The sequence below is a fragment of the Lampris incognitus genome, chromosome 13, assembly GCF_029633865.1.
Source record: "Lampris incognitus isolate fLamInc1 chromosome 13, fLamInc1.hap2, whole genome shotgun sequence".
In the NCBI taxonomy this organism is placed as follows: domain Eukaryota; kingdom Metazoa; phylum Chordata; class Actinopteri; order Lampriformes; family Lampridae; genus Lampris; species Lampris incognitus.
Window position 1 is genome coordinate 37,111,973 of NC_079223.1, and position 21,233 is coordinate 37,133,205.

Sequence of the window (21,233 nt, forward strand, 5' to 3'; positions counted from 1 at the left end):
GTCCATCCATTCTTACTGGGCGGCACGGTGGCCCAGTGGTTAAGTGTCCTTTATTAATTCCTTTGGGGAAATCCAGTTACTGCAAATTAACCCATCCTAGCTGTGATCTGTGTAGCTAGGAGCATTGGGCTGCCGCCTTCATGCTGCACCCAGGGATCAACTCCAGTTCTTTTCCCATTGCCTTGGTCAGGGGCACAGGCAGGAATATTAACCCTAACATGCATGTTTCTTTTGATGGTGGGGGAAACCGGAGCACCCAGAGAAAATCCACTGCAGAAACGGGGAGAACATGCAAACTTCACACAAATGACAACCTGGTCTGACCCTGGGATAACCCCGGGGTTTGAACCCAGGACCTTCTTGCTGTGAGGTAACAACGCTAACCACTGGGGCCACCGTTCTGCCCAGTTAGTGCTAAGTTGGAATATGTATATCAACTGTAGAATGTTTTTCATTTAATTCTTCTTTCTACTGACTATATGTCTTCCACTGTACCTGAGCACTTAACGTCCTGTTGTGTTTGCATCTCGTGTAAAATTTACTGCTTATATTTATGTAATGTGCATGGATAAATAGACTTGCTAGCCCTTGGCTAACGGGTCGGACCCTTTCGTCGACTGGTTAACGTTGCCGCCCATAGTACGGGAGACCCGGGTTTGCGTCCCGGCTGCGGAGGTTCCCAGCGGCCCCCCCGAATTCGCTACATTGGTGTCAGAAGTGGGATGGAGAGACCGTGAGGCCATCGGAAGCGCATGCGCCCAGAGGTGTGAGGGAGTTGATATGCTGAAGCGTGGGGACGCGCTTCCCGAAGGAGGGGGGGTAGTGTAACGTGTACGGATAAATAGACTCACTAACCCTTGGCTAACGGGTCGGACCCTTTAGTCGACTGGTTAACGTAGTCACCCGTGGTGTGGGAGACTCAGGTTCGCGTCCCAGCTGCGGCGGTTCCCGGGCTGCCCCCCTTGAATTCGCTACATATGTGCATGTGTAGGAGAATCAAGTGATTCTGATAAGATTGCAGGATTATTTCAGAGAGCATTCTAAAATAATGAACGGGCGGGACAAAGCAAACTGTCGAACTTGTTCTAAATGGATAAAATCCAACAAACAGGCCCATAGCCTGATGAGTTTTGGGAGAGAATGACCAAAAAATTAATGCTAGACCATTTCCTCTTACACTTGATTAATAGCTGCCTGACAACAGTTTTGAAAAAAGGGGTGAAAGACGTGTAATATTTTTATGTATAATAAAAAGAGTGGAGGGATTCTATAGACAGTCCACTAGTAAAAAAAAAGCCCAATGACACAACAAAATAAATCTGTGACATAAAACCCAAAATGGCTTTTCTTCAACATTCAAATAATATACAAGAAAAGTAAAAACATCAAGAAAATGTTCCTTCATCTACTCCATAGAGAAGAGATCAAGAAGAATAGCATTCTTGCAATAAACTCAACCACACGTGTTTGTTGATTTACATTTTAAACCGAAGATGAAAATGCCAAACCTGATGTAAACCAAACCCTGTTTTGGAAAAAGAAAGACAAAAAAAATCCTGGTGTCTCTTTGTTCTTATCGAAATCGTATCTTCATGTATTTACTGGGTTCCATTTGTGCATAACTTAAGGCCTTTTTTCTGGCATTTGCTGGCAGCATCCTGTTGTTTTTCTCACCTTGAAACGGCATGTCTCGTTTAAAAAGGTTTCACTCTGACTGGCAGTTTTGCCCTGGAGCATGTGCGTGGCTCTCAGTTTCACTCATTCAGAAATAAGTCTGTGTGTGTGTGTGTGTGTGTGTGTGTGAGAGAGAGAAAGAGCGAGAGAGAGAGAGAGAGAGAGAGAGAGAGAGAGAGAGAGAGAGAGAGAGAGAGAGAGAGAGAGAGAGAGAGAGAGAGAGATTTAGTATTTCTTTAACCCTTTGTGTTTGTACTGTATTCTGGTATCAATTATCTGGCATGCAACGCAGTGTGTGAATAATTAAATGAACCAGTGTTTAACTGTGTGTTGGTACAGAACTGGAGCTGACATCAGTTTTCTTACAATTTTGTCCGTGTTTGTTTGTGTTAGGGTAAGCCATTCAGTGTTTGGATTTGTGTAATGTTAAGCTTCCAATATCTGTGAGTGTGTGTGTGTGTGTGTGTGTGTGTGTGTGTGTGTATATATATATATATATATATATATATACACACACACACACACATATATATATATATATATACACACATATATATAACAGATCCATCCATCCATTTTCCAAACCACTTATCCTGCTCTCAGGGTTGCGGGGATGCTGGAGCCTATCCCAGCAGTCATTGGGCCGAAGGCGGGGAGACACCCTGGACAGGCCGCCAGACTATCACACAGGGCCGACATACACACACACACCCACACACATTCATACCAAGGGACAATTTAGTATGGCCGATTCACCTGACTTACATGTCTTTGGACTGTTGGAGGAAACCGGAGCCCCCGGAGGAAACCCACGCAGACACGGAGAGAACATGCAAACTCCACAAAGAGGACGACCAGGAATGACTCAACAAGATCAATAAATATGTTCTCAGGCATTGTCATTTCCGGCAACTGAAGCCTCAAATACACAATTAATGTGCTCTTTTTATTTAAGCCCGTTGCCTCATCCAGTATCAGTCCGATTTTTGGTTCACAATCAACTATCCTCTCAAGAATTTTTCTTTTTATTTCGGCTGAAATGTGCTGTTGTATGTGGGAACATGCTACATTAGAGTGGAGAATCCTCCCCATATCAACACCGTTCAGTTCTTGACAGTCTATTTCATGCTAAGAGCTGTAAGCTGGTCTATGGCGCTTGGCCTCCTTGTAAGCTGTATGAAAGACCCTTGCAGTTGTTTGCACTTGGTGGGATTGGCTATTGATGACTATATTTGTGAATGTGTCCTCCTTTGCTTTGTCCAGAATATTTAATGCTGCTATATGTGCCTTAGTCTTTCCATGCTCGTGTAACCCACATGATTACATGTACCCTGTGACGTATGTAAGTTCCACGAGTAGCCTCTAGGAGGCACACGAGCTACAGAGTTTAAACCATACAAACAACCGTCAACAATAGAGAAGAGAAATACGGATATTTAGAAATACGGACAACTTTGACTATGGATACTTGAATTATTGATAGTTGAACTACGGATATTTGAGCTACAGGACATTTGAACTACGACAAAAAAGATCCCTCCCACGAAGCTTCCTTGACAGATGATCTCCTGTTGAAGGAAGAAGGAAGACTCTTTTCTCTTGTGTTTTGTACGCTGCTGGAATCCTGACTGGTTTTTTTAGTACCCCGAACAACCCCCCTTGCTACACCTTTTGGAACCCTTGGATACCCCCATCATCGCCCTGGATTTGGATTCATCATCATCGCCTCTACATTAACTTGCCCCTGTGATTGTGGTAGGATCTGGACATTGCACCTTGCACAGATTGGAAGACTGAATCATTCCCCCTTTTCTTTTCTTTATTATTTTCTTTGAGTGCACTCATACTTTATTTTGGATTATTTTCTTTAATTTGTTAGTGTAGAATATGGCTGCATAAGTAATATATTAGAAGGGTATAAAATAGAATATAGATAGATATAGACAATAAATAGAATATTAGGAAGAACTTTTAAAAAGTATAATAGAGTAATATACACTCACTGGCCACTTTATTAGGTACACCTTGCTAGTACCGGGTTGGGCCCCCTTTTGCCTTCAGAACTGCCTTAATCCTTCGTGGCATAGATTCGACAAGGTACTGGAAACATTCCTCAGAGAGTTTGGTCCATATTGACATGATAGCATCACGCAGTTGCTGCAGATTTGTCGGCTGCACATCCATGATGCGAATCTCCCGGTCCACCACATCCCAAAGGTGCTCTATTGGATTGAGATCTGGTGACTGTGGAGGCCATTTGAGTACAGTGAACTCATTGTCATGTTCAAGAAACCAGTCTGAGATGATTCGAGCTTTATGACATGGCGCGTTATCCTGCTGGAAGTAGCCATCAGAAGATGGGAACACTGTGGTCATAAAGGGATGGACATGGTCAGCAACAATACTCAGGTAGGCTGTGGCGTTGACACGATGCTCAATTGGTACTAAGGGGCCCAAAGTGTGCCAAGAAAATATCCCCCACACCATTACAGCACCACCACCAGCCTGAACCGTTGATACAAGGCAGGATGGATCCATGCTTTCATGTTGTTGATGCCAAATTCTGACCCTACCATCCGAATGTCTCAGCAGAAATCGAGACTCATCAGACCAGGCAACGTTTTTCCAATCTTCTGTTGTCCAATTTTGGTGAGCCTGTGCGAATTGTAGCCTCAGTTTCCTGTTCTTAGCTGACAGGAGTGGCACCCGGTGTGGTCTTCTGCTGCTGTAGCCCATCTGCCTCAAGGTTCGACGTGTTGTGCATTCAGAGATGCTCTTCTGCATACCTCGGTTGTAATGAGTGGTTATTTGAGTTACTGTTGCCTTTCTATCAGCTCGAACCAGTCTGGCCATTCTCCTCTGACCTCTGGCATCAACAAGGCATTTTCGCCCACAGAACTGCCGCTCACTGGATATTTTCTCTTTTTCGGACCATTCTCTGTAAACCCTAGAGATGGTTGTGCGTGAAAATCCCAGTAGATCAGCAGTTTCTGAAATACTCAGACCAGCCCGTCTGGCACCAACAACCATGCCACGTTCAAAGTCACTTAAATCACCTTTCTTCCCCATTCTGATGCTCGGTTTGAACTGCAGCAGATCGTCTTGACCATGTCTACATGCCTAAATGCATTGAGTTGCTGCCATGTGATTGGCTGATTAGAAATTTGCATTAACGAGCAGTTGGACAGGTGTGCCTAATAAAGTGGCCGGTGAGTGTATATATATATATATATATATATATATATATATAAAACACATCTAATTTAGTATTGCTATTGAAATAACTACTTTGAACTGTTGAAATAAATTGGTTTTTTATTGTAAACTATACCCACGAGTGTGTGTGTTGTCTTTGGGGTGAGTACTAGAATCTGGTCTAGAAAAAAAACCTACACCAATCTCCACTGAACTTAGACATTAGACTGTAAACTGTCCCTGCGCAAGCATAGGCCCATTCCCCTGTCGTGCAGGTTACACTCGCATATCTTTTTCCTTAAAGCCCTTTGTTGTTTTTTGGGGTTCGCGGCAGAGGATGTAACTGAGCAAGAGACCCATTCTTTAGCCAGTTTCATGCCAGCAGCTTTTTTTTGGACCCAATGACTTGACTTTTTTACAAATCTCACAGCCCAAACTACCTGTCTTGCTCATTGTAAGCCATGGATAATAGCTTTTTATTATGCTGAATTGAGCTTCTGTCCAAATTACACCTTTCTCACCACCAACTGCACTCATGTCGTCTCCAACTCCACCATCATCGCACTCTAATGCTATGTTCTCCTTGTTATGCTCCTCTTTTTCCTCCTGCTCATCATGTTTGCTAGTAGCAGGTGCTGCCACGCTTGCGCTAGCTGCTGCTGTGCTGTGTTGTGCCCTTCCCTGTTGGTCTTCCGAAATTACCATGGCTTTCTTAGGGTTCGGCTGACCTGCTGGTCTGAAAAAACCAAACAAATTTGACTGTCTTTTTGACAGAGTAGGTGGCTAGTTGTGAGTCTGATATCGCAGTAATGTTAGCTCCTGTGACGTGGCGTGCACTGCATGACTTGAGCGATTGACCTCTCTCTCTCTATTTAAAAAAAAAAAATGACTGATTTAAAATGCATCAAACGTCAGCAAACAAGCGATTTACGAAAAACGTCAATGGGAAATAAGAGAGTGACAGAACAGATAACACTAAATATTAGAGAAAATGTTTTTACAGATTTATATAGTGACAAAAGAGGTGGCGGAACCAATCAAATAGGTGCCAGTCCAAATCTGGGAGGTCCCGAAGCGCGCTCCAGCTTGCTCCGGCACAAATTAAGCCCTGTTCAAGAGGTTCTACATAGTATCAAGCTTGAAAAACTCCGACTCTCTCTTAAAGGCTCCCTGAGACCTTTTACTAAAACATGGACACCCTTCTTGGACAATATAAATAATTTGATAGTTCTACCTGACCCTGAGGATAGCTGAGCAACCTCCCTGTTTTCCTCTCCCCTTCCCCCATCCCCTTCTTTCTTAAAAAATGTTTAATTCAATTTTCTATTTCATGTATTTATTTATTTTACATGTATGTACATTTGTATGTATGGATATGTATGTGTGTGTGTGTGTGTGTGTGTGTGTATATATATATATATATACACACACACACACACACACATGTACACACAGTTTTTTTTCGTCCACTTGTTTTGCTTCTCCAATTTCGGGTGCAGTTGGGTGAACTGAGGGTGGGTTATTGGCTGGTAGGTTTGGTTTTCATGGGGTAAAACTCACAGGCACGTTTACATTTTGTTCTGTTTGTCTTATAAACCTGTGCAAAAATGCAATAAAAAGATTCTAAAAATTCAGATTAGGTTAAATTTAAATTAAGGATTAAGATTGAGGCATGTAGTTCTGGTGGATAAGGTTAGGGTAAGGAGCTGTGGAATGATTGTAGTCAATGAAGGTCCACACAAGAACAGAAAAACAAATGTGTGTGCATGCGCGCATGTGTGTGTGTGTGTGTGTGTGTGTACCTTGGTAAGGTAGTCATGTATGTTGAGTGTGGCCAGCTTGGTGAGGTGTCCATTGAGGCCGAGGGCCATAAGGAAGCCTGCGTATTCATTAGCCAGCTCAGGACTCTTCGGCTTGTTGTAGGCAATCCAAGCTGAATCCACCTTAAATAAAAATACAAAGTCACGTTTCCTTAGTACAGGAGATCAGATCAGGACAACTGTATTTATCATGTACTTTTAACAAACTTATTTTTCACAGTCCTTTCAGAAAAAAAAATGAAAAGAAACAGTGGAAACAGGGGGGTAAAAACTAGAGCATAAACTCCAAGGAATAAGTTTAGAGCTTGCCTCTGTGCTTGAGAGAGAGAGAGAGAGAGAGAGAGAGAGAGAGAGAGAGAGAGAGAGAGAGAGAGAGAGAGAGAGAGAGAGAGAGAGTGTGTGCGTGTGTGTGAGATATGAGACATAAGAGCACAATGTGACTCCAGGGCAGTCCCCAGCAGAAGTGACAGAATGACAGACTGTAGGAAGGCAGCATGGCTCTCACAGAGGGTCTGCAAATAAGATAATGTCATTTCTACACCTACACAAGACGTATTGGGGAATGAATGACCATTGCCCCAACCTATTAGGCTGGATATGAATGTTTTTCTTCACATATTATTCATCCAGACATTAAGACAAAAAGTACAAATTCATGAAAGTTTTTGAGACTCAGTTTTATTTGGGAAAATGCATCCTACCTGCGGTCTTGAGCACATATATTTTATGCATAGACACATCTTAATCTGTTGGTGTTATCTAACTGATATTTTGGGTGTAAATGTGGGCTATTGATCAAGGAGTGGTCATAAATAAGGGGTCATTTCCATATAAAGAGAAAAGGTATGCATATCAGGCACATTTATTTATTTGTCATTTCATTTCATGCACTTGTGTACATGAAATGAAACAAAATATCGTTTCCTCCAGCCCACAGCAGTGCAACACAAAGACAAAAACACATATCCAAACTACAAGACACATATCCAAACTAAAAAAAAAAAAAACAACCTACAAAAAGACATACTATATCCAACATATCAAAAAAGATTAAAAAAAAGAAAAGAAAGTTTTTCACTGTCCAAGAGAGTGAACGCCAGGATGACTGTTGGAATTGCCAGTCTGCATGGGCTAGCAGTTAGCTTAGCCTGCCCCGCTTTCACGTCATCAGACTGCCCTCAGTGTTTCCTCCTCGGGCACAGCTCCAGGCAGGGCTGTAGTTCCTTAGCCCGCCGCACACAGCAGACCAGGGTCCCCCAGCCGATCCCATGCCAGCTCTCTTAGCCAGACACATTTGACATACCTCCCTGCAGTCCACACGACGATACCAAAAACCCAGCCAATGCTAGGAGAGGCTGCCGCCAGACAGCCCTTGATGTTATCGGAACTGCCAGTCTGCATGGGCTAGCAGTTAACTTAGCCTGCCCCGCTTCAGCATCCTGTCACACCGCCCTCAGTATTTCCTCTTTTGGTGCAGCTCCAGGCATGGCCATGGTCCCTGGGCCCACAGGAGGGCCCACAGGACATGGCAGACCAAGCTCTCTCAGCCAATCCAGCGCCAGCTCTCCCAGCCATCAAACGAAGACAAACTTAGACGCAGACGTGGACAAAGACACTGCATGAATGGTACTGGGTGAGGCCGCCGCAAACGTAAGTTGGCGTCGCCATCTTCACTGGGTGAGGCCACTGCAAACCTGAGTTCATGCCGCCATTTAACATCTTCAGCCATCTTCATATTGGAGTAGACTTCTTAAAAATTGTCAACAATTTTAATTGTATGCCTGAATTAAGAAAAGTATGAACATATTAATTTGGTAAAGGTTTAGCATTTTCTTTTTGAAAAGGGAAGGGGAGAAAAAAAAACGAGTATATGATACCAATATATCAACATATCAATCAGTAACTGTTCTGAATTTTTACAATTGAATTAAGTCATAGAGGAAGCACAGAAGCTGCTCGTCATCACTGTCTCCATTCAATTTCAATGAAAGGTCACTACGATTTGCAATGAATGACCTCGCACCCTGTTTAGTATGTTACCCTGACTCACATGTACAACACTGGAGCTAAAACTGATGTTAAATACTAAATACCTTGCAACACTCAGTGCAGCAAATCTGAACATGGCTCCGAATTCACACTTGTCTAATTGGAATGAGCGGAGACCAACTCTGGCACTGTGCAGCGGACAACTGAAGCGCTACCTGTGTTTTTGTATTGTTTCTATGGAAAGGTCACGCTTTGAGTACTCTTGACCCAACAGACCTGACCTCTTTTAAAAGACTGATGTGTGAGTGCACTGCCTCTTTTTTTCCACTGAAGCACACAGCTCATCACCATTACCTCTAATTCTACCAATAAGGATGAAGGAGGGTCACTTCTGGTTATGGCGCTGTGCTGAGCAGATGTGTGTCAGAGCTCCGCAGAAAAGTTTGGGGAATAAAGCAACCAGATAGCCTATACAGAATCTGTCAACAGTCACAATTTTTTGTTTACAGTAACGTAGTGGCTCAAATGGCACTGAAACCATCAGCAAAGGCTCAAAAATCTACGAAATCAGACACCATGTGTGACCCAGTGCAGCAAACTAGCCCCAATGCTAACGAAGCGGCTGTGGCAGCTAGCCCAAGCCAAATCCTTAACCCTATTCATACAACGGAAAAAGACTTTGTATCAAGACCTGATGGGCTATTAAATGCTATACGAAGCATACAGGGCTAACTAAAGGCGGCGCCAGTGCGTACTACAGAAGCTGATGACAGAATAAGCACCAACCAAGAGGATATCGAGTCCCTGAGAAACCAGAACACTATGATGAAAGCGGCGATTGAAACATTAGTGCTTAAAATGGATGATTTGGAAAACCGAGACCGCCGTTCTAATCTTCGCCTGGTGGGTCAGCCAGAGAAGCAGGAGGGAACTGATACACGTACTCTTTTTGGAAAAGTGGATCCCTGAGGTGCTTGGTGAATATAATGTCCTGGAGCCCCTACTGATTGAAAGAGCGCACAGAATTGGCAAAACTGCCGAAGCTGATGCACGGTATGCTGGGCGAACCAGGGTGGTGATAATGAAATTCCTAAATTATGTGGATAAGTCTCGGGACATGGAAACTGCCAGAAGCAAGGGTCAAATATTTTGCCATAACCAGAGTCATGTTTTTCCCTGACGTTTCTGCCGAATTCCTCAAGCGAAAGAACGTTTTTGACATGGCGAAGAAGCAGCTGGCCTCCCTCTCTATCCCAGACCTGCGATACGGAATAATTCACCCAGCTAAACTTCTGGTGACTTTCGACACGGAACTGGGAGCGGAGACGTTTGTGCGTGGACTGAAGGTTTGCAGTCAGGAGGCTGGAGCAAGTAAGACAGACAACACCCTCTGAGCATTGACTTAATGTACATATTATTGCATGGACATAATAATATTGACATTAGCTGTAGGCTAGTAATGGAATTGGTTTCAATTGTGCAGTGTTTTGGCTGTTTGGTTGTAATAGTTTCCACTACTGATATTGTTACACATGGGGCTCCGTTTTGATTGCTAAGCATGCTGTTCCTCTCCATGATATTGACATGGGCAGACCAGCTAAGCTCCATAGTTAGGCTCCCTTTGGGGCTGTTTGGATGTGTTTATTGTGGGAGGGGTGGGTGTAGTTCAGTTGAGGAAGTACACTTTGTTATGTTTACAATGTTCTAAGGCAAATTTCTTTTGATTTGTCTTTTTTTCTTTTTTTTCCCCTCCCAGCCCATCATCTGCTCAACTCAGCTTGGTTGATATTATAACAGTATGTCCTCTGAATTTCAGTTCACCTCTTGGAATGTGAGAGGTTTGAACAAAATTGTCAAGTTTAAGCAAGGCATGAGTAGCATAAAACAATTAAAAGCCAAAATAATTTTTCTCCAGGAGACTCATTTGACCTCTGAAGATGTAGTTAGAGTGAGGAGAAGACGGCCGGGTTGAGTATTTTCAGCTTCCTGCAGTTCACACTCACGTAGGGTAATCACTCCGATACATAATTCTGTGCCTTTTCGCCTTATTAGTGTTAATGAAGATCGATTTGGCAGATACCTCATTATTTAGTGCAAAATTCTTTCAATTAGATTAAATCTGGTCAATGGGTATTGAACCAATGATGACAATCCACCCTTTTTTAGACACCTGTTTTTATCTCTAGCTGCTTTGCCTGGCAACTTTATCATAAGTGAAGAAAGGAGTTATTACAGTATATTAAAGATTCTAATTTACTTGATGTGTGGAGAAGAGAATATCCTGATCAGCTAACCTTCTTGTGTTTCCAGTACTTGTCAGATATTCAACAGTATTTGGTCTCTGCTACTTTAGTATCTACAATTACACGTTGCTGGTATGATAGCATAATAATTTCGGACCATGCTTCGGTTTCACTTATTTTGAATATGCCCAACTCTTTGCATTACTCCCCAAGATGCTGTCTTCAGTAATTCTGGCTTAGGGGCCCAGAATTCATGGATTTTATTGGAGCACAAATTGAATATTATTTTGAATATAATAAAGACCAGACATCTGCTGCTGTATAGTGGGAAGCTTTTAAAGCCTTTTAAGAGACCAGATGATACGCTTCACAAGCTTTAAGCAGAAATCTTTTAGATTTGAAATGGGAAAACTTGAAAAAGAATAAAGGAAACAAACAGATTTTTTCCCAGAATCCCTCCAAACAGTTATTTGTGGAACCAAATGAGCCAAGAGCTAATTATAATGGTCTATCGATAAATAAAGCAGCTAAAAGCTTAATGAAATTGAGGCAACGTTATCATGAGCAGGGTGAAAAGCTAGTAAGCTCCTAGCCTGGCATATTAAACAGCTGGAAGCTGGAAGGGCAATAAACTCAATTAAAGCAGTTAAGGGTGTGGTGACCGCAAATCCTAAATAAATTAATGAGGCTTTCTTGAGTTTCTATCATAATTTGTATAGTTCAGACTATTCAGCCTCAGCTCAGCAAAAACAAAATGAATTTCTGGATTTGTCCAGACTTCTCACCCCTAAATGAAGACTCCCTGGCCTCTCTAGAGCACGACCTAAAGGCTGAAGAATTGTCTTAGGCAAATGCAGTATGAGGGGAGGGAAAACCCCTGGACCAGATGGGATCCCAGTTGAAATAGAGAACAACCTAAAGGCTGAAGAATTGTCTTAGGCTATATGCAAAATGAGGGGAGGGAAAACCCCTGGACAGATGGGATCCCAGTTGAAATACACTACCGTTCAAAAGTTTGGGATCACCCAAACAATTTTGTGTTTTCCATGAAAAGTCACACTTATTCACCACCATATGTTGTGAAATGAATAGAAAATAGAGTCAAGACATTGACAAGGTTAGAAATAATGATTTGTATTTGAAATAAGATTTTTTTTACATCAAACTTTGCTTTCGTCAAAGAATCCTCCATTTGCAGCAATTACAGCATTGCAGACCTTTGGCATTCTAGCTGTTAATTTGTTGAGGTAATCTGGAGAAATTGCACCCCACGCTTCCAGAAGCAGCTCCCACAAATTGGATTGGTTGGATGGGCACTTCTTTGAGCAGATTGAGTTTCTGGAGCATCACATTTGTGGGGTCAATTAAACGCTCAAAATGGCCAGAAAAAGAGAACTTTCATCTGAAACTCGACAGTCTATTCTTGTTCTTAGAAATGAAGGCTATTCCATGCGAGAAATTGCTAAGAAATTGAAGATTTCCTACACCGGTGTGTACTACTCCCTTCAGAGGACAGCACAAACAGGCTCTAACCAGAGTAGAAAAAGAAGTGGGAGGCCGCGTTGCACAACTGAGCAAGAAGATAAGTACATTAGAGTCTCTAGTTTGAGAAACAGACGCCTCACAGGTCCCCAACTAGCATCTTCATTAAATAGTACCTGTTAGAGCCTGTTTGTGCTGTCCTCTGAAGGGAGTAGTACACACCGGTGTAGGACATCTTCAATTTCTTAGCAATTTCTCGCATGGAATAGCCTTCATTTCTAAGAACAAGAATAGACTGTCGAGTTTCAGATGAAAGTTCTCTTTTTCTGGCCATTTTGAGCGTTTAATTGACCCCACAAATGTGATGCTCCAGAAACTCAATCTGCTCAAAGAAGTGCCCATCCAACCAATCCAACTTGTGGGAGCTGCTTCTGGAAGCGTGGGGTGCAATTTCTCCAGATTACCTCAACAAATTAACAGCTAGAATGCCAAAGGTCTGCAATGCTGTAATTGCTGCAAATGGAGGATTCTTTAACGAAAGCAAAGTTTGATGTAAAAAAAATCTTATTTCAAATAAAAATCATTATTTCTAACCTTGTCAATGTCTTGACTCTATTTTCTATTCATTTCACAACATATGGTGGTGAATAAGTGTGACTTTTCATGGAAAACACGAAATTGTTTGGGTGATCCCAAACTTTTGAACGGTAGTGTATATAAAACTTTCCAGACAAAACTAATACTGCCTCTACTTGATATGTTCGAAGAATCTTTTGATGACAGATCCCTTTCTTCCTCTCTCAATATGGCAGCAATTACTCTACTGCTGAAAGCAGGGAAAACACCAACCCTTTGTGGATCTTACAGGCTGATTTCGTTTCTTAAAAATTATACCAAAATTCTTTGTAAGGTACTACCTAGAAGACTAGTAGTACTCTTGCCAAAATGGTTCATTCTGACCAGAATGGATTTGTCCAGGGAAGGCAAGGCTTTCACATTATTCGAAGAGTACTTAATATAGTTTTTGAAAAATCTGGCAGCACGGATAATGCTATTCTCTCATTGGATGCTGAGAAGGCCTTTGACAGAGTGGAGTGGCAGTATTTATTTGACGTCCTACAAAGGTTTGGTATAGAGGGAAATTGTCTTAGTTGGATCCAACTCCTTTACGCTAACCCACAGGCTGTAATTTTAACTAATGGGCTTTGTTCGGCACCCTTTAAATGTCATCGGGGAACAAGATAGGGTTGTCCCCTTTCCCCCCTGTTGTTCAGCCTTGCCATCGAGCCACTTGCCATGGCAATTTGCAAAAATATCAATATGATGAGAATAAAGATAGGAGCTATAGATCATATATAGCCCTGTATGCAGACGATATAATTTTGTTCTGCTGTAACTTGAAACAGACTTTAACTTATTTACTTGAGCTGATGAGCTCTTCTGGTGACTTTGCAGGCTACAAAATAAATGACAGCAAATCTGAAATATTATTTATGAAAGAAAATGAGAGGAATAACTCTCCGACTCATACGCCTTTTATGGTCTCAGTAAGTGGTCTCACCTATTTGGGTGTTGAGATCTGCCCCACCACTGATAAAATTATCCAAACCAATTACAAACCTCTCACAAATAAGGTTATTCAGCTTATAAACAAATGGACAAAATTGTCCATATCTATGATTGGACGTATCAACACTTTAAAAATGTCAATTTTGCCAAAGTTTCTGTACCTTTTTCAATCTATTCCACTTTCTCCCCCACCTTCTCTACTGCATTCATTAAAAAAAGTTTTTTCAAACTTCATCTGGAACAACAAGCGTCCTACGCTCAGGCTTTCCCTGTTATATTTACCGTATGATAGAGGTCGATCAAATTTACCAAATCTTGTATGGTACTATTGGACAGCTCAAATTAGAGCAGGAATGTTTTACTTTGTGAAGGACCACCCCCCAACTTGGGTCTCAATGGAATCCTGATTAATGAATATTCCTCTAAACTTATATTTGTACTCAGCAGATAAGGGCAAGCAAATCAAACAGACTGAAAATCCTTTTCTTAAAAATACATTAATGATTTGGCATAGTGCTCTTATGTATTTGGGAGAGACTACACAATTATCTCAGTTTACGCCAATCTTTGGTAATGATGAATTCCAACCAGGAAGAGTGGACCCAGGATTTAAAACTTGGGCAGCTCAGGGTATAGCTAAGGTATCTGACCTCTATACTGACAATGATTTCATGTTGGGAGAGACTGCACAATTATCTCAGTTTACGTCAATCTTTGGTAATGATGAATTCTGGCCAGGAAGAGCGGACCCAGGATTTAAGACCTGGGCAGCTCAGGGTATAGCTAAGGTATCTGACCTCTATACTGACAATGATTTCATGTCAATTGAAGAACTTAAGGTCACACATGGAATTCCTTCAAAGCAATTTTTTAAATATCTTCAATTGCGAAGTTTTATATTGGCCAAGCAGTTTAATAGTTTGAAACATCCCCCTCTATCCACTGTAGAAGATCTTATTCTGAAATCTTTACATTCTAGGGGACAGGTGTTCTTATTATACAGTCGGTTAGCAAGCAAGAGCAGAGTCTTCACACAATATATTACGACCGTGGAGAACAAATTTGCAAGAGAATTTAATGGCGGAAGAATGGTCAGAAGCATGCTCTTCAGTTTAAACTGCAAACATACATTCTAAATTACTGTAGTACAAATGGATAAGTAGACAGTATATTACTCCAACTAGGTTGCATCACTTTAATCCTAATATTCCTGACACTTGTATTAAATGTAATAACCTGAAAGAATCTTTGTTCCATTGCATGTGGGAATGCCCCCTGTACTCTGTTTTTGGAAGAAGGTGCTGGATACGTCCAGTCAGATCATTGGTAAAGAGGTACCTCTTAATCCCAAACTATGTACATTGAATATTTACCCAGATGATTTTGTGACCTCTAAAAATGTAAGATCCCTACTCAACATCTGCTTTTTGGAAGTTAAACTGTGTATAGCCTGCTCATGGATGAAACAAACAACCTGTGTAATTCCACAATGGCTGAAAGGAATGACTTTTTACTTTGCTTTAGAAAAGATAAGTTACAGCACAAAGAATAAGCTTGACAAGTTTGGAGCAATTTGGAACATCTTCTGTAATTTCCTGGGGAATCATAATATTGAAGTAGATGGAGGGTATGTTGAACTGTATTGAACTGATTGCCATTTAGGGCTGTATCACCCCCTCCCCCCTTTTTTTCTTTCTTTCCTTTTTTTAACAATAATTATTTGAATTTATTCATTATTGTTTGTTCATCATCCTCATCTGTTCTGTATTTCTGTACACATATGTATTGTTCCTTTTTCTAAAACAAAATAATTCAATAAAGCAATGTTTAAAAAAAAAAGATGGAGGGAAAGTACCGAAGACGAAACAAAAGCAAGGCCTTCTTTGTCAGAGCACAGTAAAGAAAAGAAACAAACAACAACGAATAAGGAGTGATTATTAGCACTGATAACAGAGAATTCGTATATGATGTGATATCTCTTTTGCTCTTAGATGCTTGTTTAGAGAGACGATGCACTTATGACCTCTGATGACTAGTAGTTCTCCTGATTTCCTACATTAAATGCACTTATTGTAAGTCACTTTGGATAAAAGCGCCAGCTAAATGACTGCAATGTAATGTAATGTAATATCTGTAGATCATAATATATAAGAGAAAGCAGGGAGGAGGAATATGTCTTTTGTTGCAAAACGTGTCCTGATGCATAGCAACAACTACCATGAGTCACCTCAAAGCTTTCAGCTACTGTTTTTAGCACAGGGTGCTCATCAAGTACTCACCTCCAGTTCTAGAATCACCACTTTTTCCTCAAAGGGATTTCAAGTAGACATACTATCTTAAATTCTCTACACACACTGTGGAATTTTGATTTTCTTAGGGTCATCCCAGACAAATATTTCAAGTTATGGTCAAAATCATTTGTCATGAATGGTCGTCAGCTGTCTTGGGTCTTTCAGTGTGATGAGGTTAAGGACAGCCAACAGTGCGGTCCATGCAGTCATGTGCGCCAACGAAGTTCTAGCAGTATTGGACGGACAGACAGACAGACGGATGGACACGGACACACACACACACACACACACACATACACACACACACACACAAATTACATATTCACAAACTGACAGACAGATAGAAATAAACACAGACCTGTGAAGCAGGAGCTATCTTGAGTCCAGCAGCTACTCCATTATGGAAACTGGACCAGCTGGTCATGTTGGGAGGAACATCGATGTTCCCACTGTTGAGATCCACCATGATGTTTCGAGGAGGGGCGCGACCTGAGGGACACAGGCAAAGAAATATATTGTATGGTAAAATAAATAAGGATAATTAAACAATTTTACATTAGATTATTCTAACACATAAAAACTTGTTAAAAATGAAAATCGAAACAACAAATGGACAGGAGTAACAAAAATTACCTTAACAATAAACTATCAAATTAAACTGCCCCTGAATTTCTCTAGCAACATGGAAGTTTATAACTTTCTTAATGCACTGAAGTTTTCACAGAGCTGATTTTTTTATTCCCAATTTTCCACTACTTCCCTATTTATCAGTTAACTCTTAATTTCAACCCTTTTAGGCCCTCCTGACAATTTATTACTCTTGTTTTTAACTATATATGCATTTTTATCTCTCTTGCCTCTGTCTACATCATCAAATTTTTGTTACTTTTGCCCTTGATGAAGGACAGCTGTGTTGGTTGTTGCAGCTAGAAAAGCGCTATAAAAAAATGCAACTTGACTGATTGATTGATTGGTTATTAATAAGTTACCTGTGAGGTTCAGTTTGGGTACAGGCAGCAATTCAGTTGGTACAGGGTGGTAGGAGAACAGGGTGAAGAAGCCTCGGCCTACCGGGAGAGACATGGTCCTTTGGCATAATTGGAGAAGTCTAAAAGAGAGACAGGCACAGACAGACAGACAGACAGACAGACAGACAGACAGACAGACAGACAGACAGACAGACAGACAGGCAGACGAAAACAGTTAACTGCATGGGACTTGAATGTCAAAAACAGCAAGTTGAAATAAAACAAATTGTCAATGCACCAATTCAGATTCTAGACAGAATTGATATGACATCTAGAACAGCCTCCATTTGAGTCTGAATTTTAACGAGGTTTCTTTGACTATGGGGAGTGGGGGGCAAATGACAAATAGACAGAAAGGGAGAGCACAAATGACAAAAACACAGAAACTGAAAGACAATAAATGGAAATGCCAGACAGGCAGACAAACAGAATGAGACCCATCAGTGTAACTTCCTGACCCTGTATGCCCACCAGAGGGCTGAAAAAGAGCAAATATCTGAACACACACACATACGCGCGTGCACACGCACGTACAGGCATGCATAACCCTCAACAGGATACGCACTTGTTCTCTTTCTCCTCTATATACTCATGGTCTGAGACCTCTGGCAGCTGGACCACGCTGACTCGGACTGGCCTGGAGCTCTGAAGGAGCCTCCTAACCTCTTGGACCCGCAGATCCTGACTCCAGATCAACCCCGTCACCTAGAGACAATGAGAGGCGAAATCTCACATGTTGGAGTGGCCAACTTTTAACGCCGCGGATGTCCTTTATTACTGCCCATCGCCATTAGAAGAGCTTGTATTTTTACCATCACTACCTTTGCAAATCTTCAGCCACTAAACGTTTGATTCTCAACTACTCACTTGACACAGTAATTGGCCTATGGTTAATACTGTAATCTGACACCGGCAAGCAGGATCATATGGCTGGATAGTAACTCTTAACTCTCAATCTGTTGTCTATTTGTGAGCAGCATGTTAGCCATGTTATACCCATGTCTGCGTGGGTTTTCTCTGGGGGCTCTGGTTTCCTCCCACAGTCCAAAAACATGTAAGTCAGGTGAATTGGCCATACTAAATTGTCCCTAGGAATGGATGGATGTGTGTGTGTATGTGTGTCGGCCCTGTGATGGCCTGGTGGCCTGTCCAGGGTGTCTCCCCGCCTGCCACCCAATGACTGCTGGAATAGGCTCCAGCATCCCCGCGACCCTAAGAGCAGGATAAGCGGTTAAGATAATGGATGGATGGATGAATGTTAGCCATGTTGTTGCACATGTGTAGATTAAATATCATCACCAAACCTTGGTGTAAAGATTTTACTTTCATTTTGTGATAAGAATATCAATATTTTAATGTTTTGATTTGATACCTGTATTGCTTTAACATATAACGTCGGCAGGAAAACTGGCCACCAACACAAGCCTGTTTCGTAACTTGATTGGACAGCATCTAAAATCCTTTGTCTGCAGAATTTTATTGATATGCTGATGAGTCTACTGTTAAATTTCAGGTTAATTTCTCATGGACAATAGTAATACACAATGCAACCAGTGCAATGAAATGCTTGCTAATGTTTGCTCTCTCTCTCTCTCTCTCTCTCTCTATATATATATATATATATATATACAGTGGTGCTTGAAAGTTTGTGAACCCTTTAGAATTTTCTATATTTCTGCTTAAAAATGACCTAAAACATCATCAGATTTCACACAAGTCCTAAAAGTAGATAAAGAGAACCCAATTAAACAAATGAGACAAAAATATTATACTTGGTCGTTTATTTATTGAGGAAAATGAGCCAATATTACATATGTGTGAGTGGCAAAAGTATGTGAAGCTCTAGGATTAGCAGGTAATTTGAAGGTGAAATTAGAGTCAGGTGTTTTCAATCAATGGGTTGACATCAGGTGTGAATGGGCGCCCTGTTTTATTTAAAGAACAGGGATCTATCAAAGTCTGATCTTCACAACACATGTTTGTGGAAGTGTATCATGGCAGGAACAAAGGAGACTTCTGAGGACCTCAGAAAAAGCGTTGTTGATCCTCATCAGGCTGGAAAAGGTTACACAATCATCTCTAAAGAGTTTGGACTCCACCAATCCAGTCAGACAGATTGTGTACAAATGGAGGAAATCCAAGACCATTGCTACCCTCCCCAGGAGTGGTGGATCATCAAAGATCACTCCAAGAGCAAGGCATGTAATAGTCGGCCAGGTCACAAAGGAACCCAGGGCAACTTCTAAGCAACTAAAGGCCTCTCTCACATTGGCTAATGTTCATGAGTCCACCACCAGAAAAACAAACCACAATGGTGTGCATGGCAGGGTTGCAAGGAGAAAGCCACTGCTCTCCAAAAAGAACATTGCTGCCCGTCTGCAGTTTGCTAAAGATCATGTGGACAAGCCAGTAGGCTACTGGAAAAATGTTTTGTGAACGGATGAGACCAAAATAGAACTTTTTGGTTCGAATGAGAAACGTTATGTTTGGAGAAAGGAAAACACTGCATTCCAGCATAAGAACCTTATCCCATCTGTGAAACATGGTGGTGGTAGTGTCATGGGTTCGGCCTGTTTTGCTGCATCTGGGCCAGGACAGCTTGCCATCACTGATGGAACAATTAATTCTGAATTATACCAGTGAATTCTTCAGGAAAAGGTCAGGACATCTGTCTGTGAACTGAATCTCAAGACAATGTGGGTCATGCAGCAAGACCACGACCCTAAGCACACAAGTCATTCTACCAAAGGACGGTTAAAAGAAGAATAAAGTTAATGTTTTGGAATGGCCAAGCCAGAGTCCTGACCTTAATCCAATCGAAATGCTGTGGAAGGACCTGAAGCGAGCAGTTCATGTGAGGAAACCCACCAACATCCCAGAGTTGAAGCTGTTCTGTATGGAGGAATGGGCTGAAATTCCTCCAAGCCGATGTGCAGGACTGATCAACAGTTACCAGAAATGTTTAGTTGCAGTTATTGCTGCATGAGGGGGAGTGGTCACACCAGATACTGAAAGCAAAGGTTCACAAACTTTTGCCATTCACAGATATGTAATATTGGATCATTTTCATCAATAAATAAATGACCAAGTAGAATATTTTTGTCTCATTTGTTTAACTGGGTTCTCTTTATCTACTTTTAGGACTTGTGTGAACATCTGATGATGTTTTAGGTCATATTTATGCAAATACAGACAATTCTAAAGGGTTCACAAACTTTCAAGCACCACTGTATATATATATAACTTTGTTAAAAGAAACCCTCAACAATAGGAAAAGTGCTCAACAAATAATGAGCAAAATGATGTGATTTAAGTGACTCAAGTAAATTCTTTATTAGACAGTACAAGCCTGTTTCATGCCATAAGCAATCATCAGCTGTCAATAAAGTTACACGGGAAAGAACATATCATCAACTGCCTCATCATGCACATCACGCGCACAATGCCCAATGGGGAAGGAAGAGGTGCCTACATTCAAAAGTATATATAAAATATATATATATATATACACTACCATTCAAAAGTTTGGGATCACCCAAACAATTTTGTGTTTTCCATGAAAAGTCACATTTATTCACCACCATATGTTGTGAAATGAATAGAAAATAGAGTCAAGACATTGACAAGGTTAGAAATAATGATTTGTATTTGAAATAAGATTTTTTTTACATCAAACTTTGCTTTCGTCAAAGAATCCTCCATTTGCAGCAATTACAGCATTGCAGACCTTTGGCATTCTAGCTGTTAATTTGTTGAGGCAATCTGGAGAAATTGCACCCCACGCTTCCAGAAGAAGCTCCCACAAGTTGGATTGGTTGGATGGGCACTTCTTTGAGCAGATTGAGTTTCTGGAGCATCACATTTGTGGGGTCAATTAAACGCTCAAAATGGCCAGAAAAAGAGAACTTTCATCTGAAACTCGACAGTCTATTCTTGTTCTTA

General features: G+C 41.3%; 1 protein-coding gene across 1 annotated transcript in view; it reads right to left on the reverse strand.

Annotated features, from left to right (window-relative positions):
- Positions 1–21,233, reverse strand: part of anapc1 (anaphase promoting complex subunit 1) — a 206,103-nt gene that overhangs the window by 105,245 nt on the left and 79,625 nt on the right. Inside the window, exons 30-33 of the mRNA XM_056291362.1 lie at positions 17,857–17,996; positions 17,253–17,371; positions 16,622–16,752; positions 6,672–6,812 (exon numbers count right to left, since the gene is read on the reverse strand). Of these exons, the coding sequence (XP_056147337.1) occupies positions 6,672–6,812; positions 16,622–16,752; positions 17,253–17,371; positions 17,857–17,996 (531 nt within the window). The remainder of the gene's footprint in view (positions 1–6,671; positions 6,813–16,621; positions 16,753–17,252; positions 17,372–17,856; positions 17,997–21,233) is intronic.